Source organism: Olea europaea, chromosome 19, assembly GCF_002742605.1.
Source record: "Olea europaea var. sylvestris chromosome 19, O_europaea_v1, whole genome shotgun sequence".
In the NCBI taxonomy this organism is placed as follows: domain Eukaryota; kingdom Viridiplantae; phylum Streptophyta; class Magnoliopsida; order Lamiales; family Oleaceae; genus Olea; species Olea europaea.
The window spans coordinates 4,737,803-4,747,265 of record NC_036255.1 but is presented as its reverse complement, the minus strand read 5'-3'; the positions used below and the strand labels follow the sequence as shown (position 1 = coordinate 4,747,265).

Genomic DNA, 9,463 nt, shown 5'->3' with positions numbered 1-9,463 from the left:
TAAAGCTCGTTACATGGGTTATATAGAAAGCAAATGAGAAGATGATAACAAAAAAAATGGAAAGTGAGAAAAACAAAAGAGAGACAACAACATGAAGAAAAGTCCTTAGACATTTGGTTGAGGAAACTATACCTTTTAGGCGAGGCAAGTAACCTATTTTAATTTTGAGTGTCGAAACAATCAAACTTGGGAGAGCCTTCACTTTTTGAAATGTAAACTTGTGATAGAGAGATTAATCTAAACTACGAGACGGTGAGGACTACAACTATGTAAACTCCTAATTTTAAAATACAACCCCGGGATAATTGAGTGAAATGAATAAGTTTGGGGGTTGTGTATCTCTCGAGCGAGTAAGGATACATTTGACCACTTGGGGTCGGGACTCAACCCATCATGAATTTGATATGTTGGCATGAATTCACACACACACGTCAATAATGCATTTAACAGGTAAATACTTAGTCCAATCCTGAATCACGGCAAGGTATTAAGCCATCATGAATTTGATATGTTGATGTCATTTTTGCACTGATAAATTTTCATAAAGTCAAATACTTAGTCCAATCCTGAATCACGGCAAGGTATTAAGTCATGTTTGCTCAGAATTAAGTCACTATCTTATTTGAGGACAAACAATAGTTCAAGTTTGAGGGGTTTGATAAGTGTGTTTTTGCACACTTATTTAGATCACAAACATAACTTAATTACAAGCAAAATGTTTGAATTGTGACTTAGTCTTGTTGAATTCATGCAATGTAGGTGTTTCTATGAAAATGGTGGAATTCAGGAGAAAAGAGCCGAAAAAGGATTAAAATGAAGAAAAATGAAAGTTCAAGGACCAAAATAGACATTTTGCATAGTTGGCAGCACTATGCGACCACATAGTGCTATCCTCTATGCGGTCACACAAAGGCCTCCCGAGAAATTATTTCTTTCGATTTAAAACTACTGCAAGTGTACGATTTGTTAACAAATAATAAAGTAGATTAAATGAGTCCGAATATCGTCCACAGAGATTGATTAGTTCAATTTTACCTATCGTCGCCTTAACCGAAACTAAATTACTAAAGTGAATGTGAACCTAATTAAAACCCTAATTTTGAAAAGAAAATCCTAATTATGCAATTTTTATGATTGAATTTAATTAAATATGCAAAACAATATTTTTAACACTCTAAAATGAAATCAAATGTTGAGAATGCACGTTTGTTGTAATTAATAGAAATCAAACACACTAGAATCACGATTTTCCATGCAATTATCACTTTAAAATCCTAGTTTCACAATGTGACAACACACTTCAATTGTGACGAATCACTGTTTCTAAGTCTATCCATTACTCTCTCTCTAGATGTATTGAACCTATTTCTACATACCACCAGTCTATATTTTTATGACAAGTGCATATGTAAAAATGCATGTGGTTTTATGAACACTTAAAGATTCACGTAGGGCATAGCGGTATATTTCTATTCTTTATCGGACCCTACGATGATTTATATTATGTCGAACCTATTCCAATTCTCTTGAATGCAAGAATAAATCACCCAAACTCACACAATTACAGACCCTTAATTGCGGAAACAATAATTGCATATAAATCATTCAAAACAATAGAAATATATCTTAATGTCAAATTGCAAAATTAGAAAATTAAAGATCAAATTACATGGTTCATCATTCTCCTAGCACATGAAAATCTAGCCTAACATGGTAAAAATAAAAGAATACATCAGATTTTGAATAAAAGGCATCACCGGGTTATGAAATCTTGAGAAATCTTGAAGCTCTTCGTGTAAATCTTCATTCTTGCGCTCAAAATCCTCTCCAAGAAGTGTTTTTCTACCTCCAATACGTTCTGCTTCTTTCTGAACGTCTTTTGGTATTTATATCGTGTGAAAATTAGGTTACCAAAAGAGTTTCGGTCGTATAAGGAAATTGCAGAATCGGCCCCATAACTTGTTCTATGCAACTGCATAGTACATTTCTATGCGGTCGCATAGAGAAAACATTCTCGGGAGGCCTCTATGCGACCACATATTGTTGCCCACTATGCAAAATGTCTATTTTGGTCCTTGAACTTTCATTTTTCTTCATGTTATTGTCTCTCTTTTGTTTTTCTCACTTTCCATTTTTTTATCATCATCTTCTCATTTGCCTTCTATATAACCCATGTAACGAGCTTTAGGTCGGTGACTCCCAAACCAGTTGGCTTTAGGGCATCAGGTTTTAAACCCTTGCAGGCTTATTTACTCGAATTATTAAGGCTCGATCAGATGACTTTTTATTAACCTCTTTCCCTCTTGCTTTCTATATGACCCCTTTAGCGAGCTTTAGGCCGGTGACTCCCAGGGCAGTTGACCTTAGGGCACCAGATTTTGAAATATCCTCACAAGCTTGCTCGAGTCATAAATGCATGAAAAAAAGTGTCTTATTCTCACAAATTAAGTTTATGCATTTATTGTTTTAGACATTTAGTTTCCAAAACCAACCCCCAATTTAAGATTTTCACCAATCTTCACCTCACTGGTCTAGGCAACTCACACAATAAAATTTCATGCACGGAGCCGCCGCTTATCTCAATGCTCCCTATAATAGCTCAACCAATTCCAAACTGTTTTAAGGTGATTTACGCGTTAATTCAATAGATGGTTATCATTCTTTTCCTACTTTATGCTCAAAATCCAGTCATTACCTAACATGTCAAGCATGAATAGCATGCACAGATAATGTCAAGTATTGCATCACAAGTATTGGTTAATCTATTCAGCACTATATCCAAAGTTTATGAATTATACCAGTCCAATAATCACATCATAGCCAGCAAGGCTATCAAGCCCACACAAGCATGCAAAAGTATAATCAACACTCACTCATCAAGCATGCATCATGCAACAATTAGTCAATAATAACGATGGACTGTGAAAATGTAAAATAATTACATGCCGACTATTTGTTTTAAATTATGCCACCATCCCCCAAACTTATACAGTACATTGTCCTCAATGTAAAAATTAAAGTTTAAATGGCATAATTTAAAAAAAAACATGAATACAAAATAGCAAAATGAGGTAAACAAGAATCCTCTAATCAATATGGTGGCTGTGATGGGAGGCTGGGTCCTGCAGTATTATCTCCAGGAGGGGGAGAAAGGCGGGAGAAAATCTCTCTCTATAGGTCAGACTGCTGGGTTTGCTCCACCTTCATGGCCTGAAGCCTGGTCTCCAAGCTTTCTAAAAGGTCCCATGTCTCATTTACTCGCCACTGTATACCATCCATCCTGCCAACGTACATTTCCAATCTCCCGTCAAAGGTACTCATCTCTCTTCTTGCTGCAAGGGACTCACTGCTGACATTGGATGCGAAGTTTCTTGTGATTACCATATCATTCTACACCTGCTGGATGGTGGTACTCATTGCTCCAAATGATTGCTGAAGATTGCATGTCTCGACTATGTCCTGTCATAGTAGGAAACATCTGCCTCAATAACTAGGTATCAATGTCAACCGATGGTGGAGGAACTTGTGGCGTCTCGAAGTTCTCACCTGCTTGTCCTTCCTCAGCCTATTGTTGTCGGCGTCGCTCGATTTCTAACTTCTGTTGATGTTTAACTCTGGCTTGGTCCTGGGCCTCTAGTGTGAGGTGCTTGATATAGGGACTTGGTTTTTCTGGTGCTTCTCTAGGCTCGACTTGTATGCCTGCAGCTCTATATATCCCACTTATCAAACTTGGGAAAATCGGCGAGGTGTGCCTATCTCTCTATGTGCCTATATTCTGTATCTGGTTGTAGATGCATGTGGCCAAATCAATCTTGTTTTCCCAAACCAAATGATAGATAAACCCCGCCTTTTGATTTGTGAATGTCATCCTATGGGATATGGGCTCGATGTTGTGGCAAATGAATAACCATAGGATAGCTATAGATGGGGTGAGATCAATCTGATACCAATCTGCAATCGATAAAGGCCAAGCATTCTCACGTCCCAATAATACTTCTGGAACCTCAATCCAATTGAAATTATGTGGGACTGGGATCACATTATTCCAGGTTAGCTGATAATAGTCATGAATCACTTCTGGTGAGATCATAATCCATTTACCTGGAACCCTTGTTTGATGTAGATGATCTAATCCAGGAGTGTCGATTTCTGTATTGAAGTTGGCATAGAACTCCTTCACCACATTTTCATACACTGGATGCGATCTTTCAATTACTTTATCCTAACCACAGTTGTGGATCAAGTAAAATAATTCAAAATCGGGGAAATCTTTCAACTTAATTGGCCTTTTGGGGATGAGTGCCCACTCGCAGACAACATTGGCATAACCGGCTGCTATGTTTGAGGATAGAAATCTCTTGACACCCCCTTCGGGCTCTTTAGTCCGAGCTGTGCCAAATGCGGAACCAACCTTCTCTTTTCCTTTTGATGTTCTCTTTGGCGGCATTTTGCAAAGGTAAGAAAAGAGGTGTATCAATATCGTGACTTATGATAATTAAGAAAACGAAAGAGGATGGCTTTGAAGTGCAAAATCCCCCAAACTTACTTCAAAGTGTATATATAACTTGTAATAGTAGTGTTCAATGAATGAGTTCAATATAATATCAACATTGCATAAATATGAGAAGCTCATTAACTGTGGCCCAAACATGCACTTTTTTTTTTTGAAATTTTGACTTGTGACCAAGTGGGGACTTTCAGCCCCGGGCATCATCGAGAAATATCAATGTTTTCTCGAGCGAACTCCTGGCACATGAAAGTATCCATATTATTCTAGCTCATATCCGAATTTCAAATCATTTGGGTAGTCAAATTACGTGTCGAAGTGGGTGACGTGAGGTGCCATGATGTGACCTAGCCATGTGCCTTCATGTGGTCAAATTGGGATTCAGTGTTTTCCAAGTTAATTTCCATGTAGTTCTATAGTAAAACACAAGGCAATTCACATCTCATTAACTATACATGCACAATTTACAAAAATGCCTCAAACATGTCGTTCATGTGTTTCATCAAACACATCACGTGCATTATATTTGAGCCCAAGGAATCTCATAAATTGAAAAGTGAATCATCCCACAGCACAATCATTATCCAATAACATCAATCCATATCTACCTATTGCCCAATCTCCTCAGTATATATGTATGAATCTAGCACACATTCGGATTCAAAAATTGAACCAAAATTTCAATTGAGAAGAATAGAACAAATTCATACCTTAGAACTGATGAAGTTGTAATAAATGTGTGGAGTGCTAGGTTAAGTACTTCGACTGATTGGTAGTGTGCATGAAATTGGGGAGAACTCGTGCCCTAGAACTCGTCTTATGCGTGAGTGTGAGGGGGAGGGAATTTTGGGGGTGATGGGAGGAAGTAGTGTGGAATAGGTGGGTTACGGGTTTAAGACTGGGTCACAATGCGACCGCATAGTGTTGCACTATGCGGTTGCATAGTACAACAATATGGGGGCCACTTTGCTTTCAGTAATGGTCTATGCGATCGCATAGACCATTTGTCTATACGCTCGCATAGACAAACTTTTTTTCCTTCAAATCTCAATTATGAAAAAAAAAATCAAAATTACAATTTTAACCCCCAAAACACAACTTAAATAAAAATTTTCCCCCGAAGTTGGTTTTCAATTAAAAATTTGACTCGGCTAATATCATTCCCGAAAAATTTAGAAACTTCCAATTCAATGGGATGTGTGCTTGTCGAAGGACTTAGCACCAAAACCAATTTATGGAATAAACTTGAAACGCATTTCGAAATTTTTTATGAAGAATGACTTTGTGCATAGAAATGCGTGACTTCACACTCAATCCCCCCAAAACAACTTCAATTAACTTGACTCATGCCACCTTATGTGTGTAATGCTTAGATACACGTGAAAGATTGATAACCTAAAAAAACAAAAGCAAAGCGAAAATTAAACAACTCCTAAAATAATGTGAAAAGTAAAATAAATCGAAGGATATAGTGGGTTGCCTCCCATCCAGCGCTAGGTTATTGTCGATAGCTTGACTTTTCTGCAGCTGCTTTATTTTGGCGTCCCGAGTTGAATGGTGGACTTTTTGTTGGAGAAGTCACCACTCTAGTAGTGTTTTAGCCTTTGCCCATTAACAATGAAGGTACCCTTAGTCTCATGGCTAACTTGTATGCTCCATATGGTAGGGCTTTCGTGATAGTGTAAGGACCCGACCACTGTGATCGTAGTTTTCCTGGGAATAGCTTGCGTCTCAAATTATACAATAGTACTTGCTGCCCCACTTCGAATTCTCGCCTCTGAATATGTATGTCATGCCAGTTCTTGGTTTGTTCCTTGTAGAGTTTTGAATTTTCACAAGCTTTCATTCTAAATTCATCTAACTTATTAAGTTGCAGTAGGTGCTTTTCACCGACGGCACTCAAGTCCATATTTAACTGTTTCATAGCCCAATATGCCAGGTGCTCCATTTCTAGTGGCAGATGACACGCTTTTCCAAAAACTAGGCGGTATGGAGACATGTCTATCGGTGTCTTGAATGCTATCCTGTAAGCCCACAATGCATCGTCCAACTTTTTAGATCAGTCCTTTCTAGATGAGTTCACTATGACCTCGAGTATTCTCTTCAGCTGTCGATTAGATACTTCAACTTGCTCGCTGGTTTGCGGATGATATGGGGTAGCAACACAGTGTTTAACGCCATATTTATTCAACAGCTGCTCAAATTGGCGATTACAGAAGTGTTTGCCCCCATCACTGATTATAGCTCGCGGTGTACCATATCGGATGAAAATGTATTTCTTCGAAAACCTAATTACTACCTTTGAGTCATTTGTTGGCAGTGCAACTGATTCCACCCATTTTGATACATAGTCCACTGCTACCAAGATGTACCGATTTGAGAATGAAGGGGGAAAAGGTCCATGAAGTCAATTCCCCAAATATTGAATATCCCCACTTTCAAAATGTTATTCAGTGGCATTTCATTCCTCGTCGAGATATTTCCAGTGCATTGACATCTGTCACACCTCTTGACAAACTCAAAGGCGTCTCTAAACAGTGTAGGCCAGTAGAACCCTGATTGTAGAATCTTTGCAGCTGTTTTCAAAGCCCCAAAGTGCCCTGCATATACAGATGAGTGGCAGTGCTCAAGAATCTCATGTACTTCTTCCTTAGGTATGCATCTCCTTACTATCTGATCAGCCCCTCAACTATAGAGAATTGGATCCTCCAAGAAATAATACTTCAATTCGGCGAAGAACTTTTTCCTCTGGTGACTTGAGTAGTCCGGCGATGGGATGGAACTGGCCAAGTAATTGACGATATCTGCATACCAAGGTGCTTCTTCTACTCTCAACATATGCTCATTTGGGAAGATCTCATTGATGTCCACTAATTCTTTTATCTCCCCAGGCTCTAATCCGGATAGGTGGTCCGCTACTACATTCTCACTGCCCTTCTTGTCTTGTATCTCGATATCAAATTCTTGCGGCAACAACGCCCAATGAATCAATCTCAGTTTTGCATCATTTTTTGTGAGCAGATACTTCAATGCAGCATGATTTGTGTAGACGATGACTTTAGACCCGATAAGGTATGATTTGAATTTGTTGAATTCATATACCACGGCCAACAGCTCCTTTTCAGTGGTGGCATAATTGATTTGTGCATCATTTAGAGTTCTGCTTGCATAGTAGATCACATGAAAAATCTTGTTCCTCTGCTGTCCTAATACTGCACCCACGGCATGATCACTGGCATCACACATCAATTCAAAAGGCAGTTCCCAGTTTGGTGCCACAATTATTGGTACTATGGTGAGCTTCTCCTTTAAAGTGTTGAATGTTGTGAGACATTCCTCATTAAACTCAAAGGTTACGTCTTTCATTAGCAGATTGCATGACGACTTAGTGATCTTCAAGAAATCTTTTATAAATCTCCTGTAGAACCCCGCATGCCCCAAGAAGCTGCGAACTCCTTTAACTGATGTAGGTGGTGGTAACTTCTCAATAACTTGAATTTTTGCCTTGTCCACCTCAATTCTTTTTGCCAAGATTCGATGCCCAAGTACAATGCCTTCCTGAACCATAAAGTGGCATTTCTCCCAATTTAAAACTAAGTTAATCTCCTTACATCTCTATAAGACCAAATTTAGGTGTTCTAGACATTCATCGAATGAAGATCCAAACACTGAGAAGTCGTCCATGAAAACCTCAATAAATCTTTCGATAATATTAGAGAATATTGTCATCATACACCTCTGAAATGTGGCAGAAGCGTTGCAGAGACCAAAAGGCATCCTACGATAAGCAAAAACACCGTAGGGACAAGTGAAAGTGGTCATCTCTTGATCATCTGGTGCAACAGGTATTTGATTGTAGCCTAAGTATCCATCAAGGAAGCAGTAGTGTGAATGTCCAGCCAACCTCCCCAATATCTGATCAATGAATGAGAGTGAGAATTGATCCCTTCGTGTAGCTGCATTGAGTTTACGATAATCGATGCAAACTCTCCATCCCGTAACTATTCTGGTGGGAATTAATTCATTCTTCTCATTTTTCACCACCGTGATTTTCCCTTTTTTCGGCACTATTTGAATTGGACTGATCTATAAACTATCTGAAATTGGGTAGATAATTCCTGTATCCAGTAATTTCAATATCTCTGCCCTGACTACTTCCTTCATGTTCGGATTCAATCTTCTTTGACCCTCTATACTTAGCTTGCAATTTTCTTCCATTAGAATTTTATGCATACGCAGAGAAGGGCTGATCCCTTTAATGTCAGCTATTGTCCACTCAATCGCCGTCTTGTTCTCTTTGAATACCCTGAGCAATTTTTCTTCCTCCACCTCACTGATTGCGTTCGAAATGATTACTGAAAGTGTATCTAACTCCCCCAAATATGCATGTCTGAGATGTGGCGGTAGTTGCTTGAGTTCTAAAATTGATGGTTGTTGAATGGAAGGCAGTGGCTTTGTATTTTCCGTCCCCAGTTCCTTGAAGTGCCTCTTTCGGTGTATGGCGAGTTGTCTCCAAAAACCTCGCACATGTTTCAACTTCAAGAGAATCTGACTGAACTGATTGGGATTGTGCAATGAATGCCTCATAGGCGTCAGATAGGCCATGAAGTAAGAATGTTTCTTGTACTGCCTTGTCAATGATGTCAACTTGGTAACAGCTATCTGATTCTACTGGCAGTTTCATGGCCTTGAATATATTGAACGATACCTGCTCCTCTCCCAATCTTAAGATCAATTACCCCCTTTGAACATCAATTAACGCTCTCCCTGTTGCCAGAAATGGTCTACCAAGTATCAACGGGATATCCTTGTCTTCTTCCATGTCCAAGATAAGAAAATTCACTGGGAATATGAACTTGTTAACCTTGATAAACACATCTTCAATTATTCCTCTAGGATGTGTCAGTGACCTGTCCGCCAGTTGAAGTGTCACAGTAGTCGCTTTAGCTTCTCCCA

The 9,463-nt window shown here is 38.9% G+C and overlaps 1 protein-coding gene across 1 annotated transcript; it reads right to left on the bottom strand.

Annotated features, from left to right (window-relative positions):
• Positions 1-5,851: 5,851 nt before the first annotated feature.
• LOC111368235 lies at positions 5,852-6,506 on the bottom strand. The gene is made up of 2 exons (XM_022989483.1): positions 6,135-6,506; positions 5,852-5,902 (listed from the first exon to the last, which is right to left on the bottom strand). The coding sequence occupies exons 1-2, from the start codon at positions 6,504-6,506 to the stop codon at positions 5,852-5,854; spliced, it is 423 nt and encodes a 140-aa protein (XP_022845251.1).
• Positions 6,507-9,463: the final 2,957 nt, after the last annotated feature.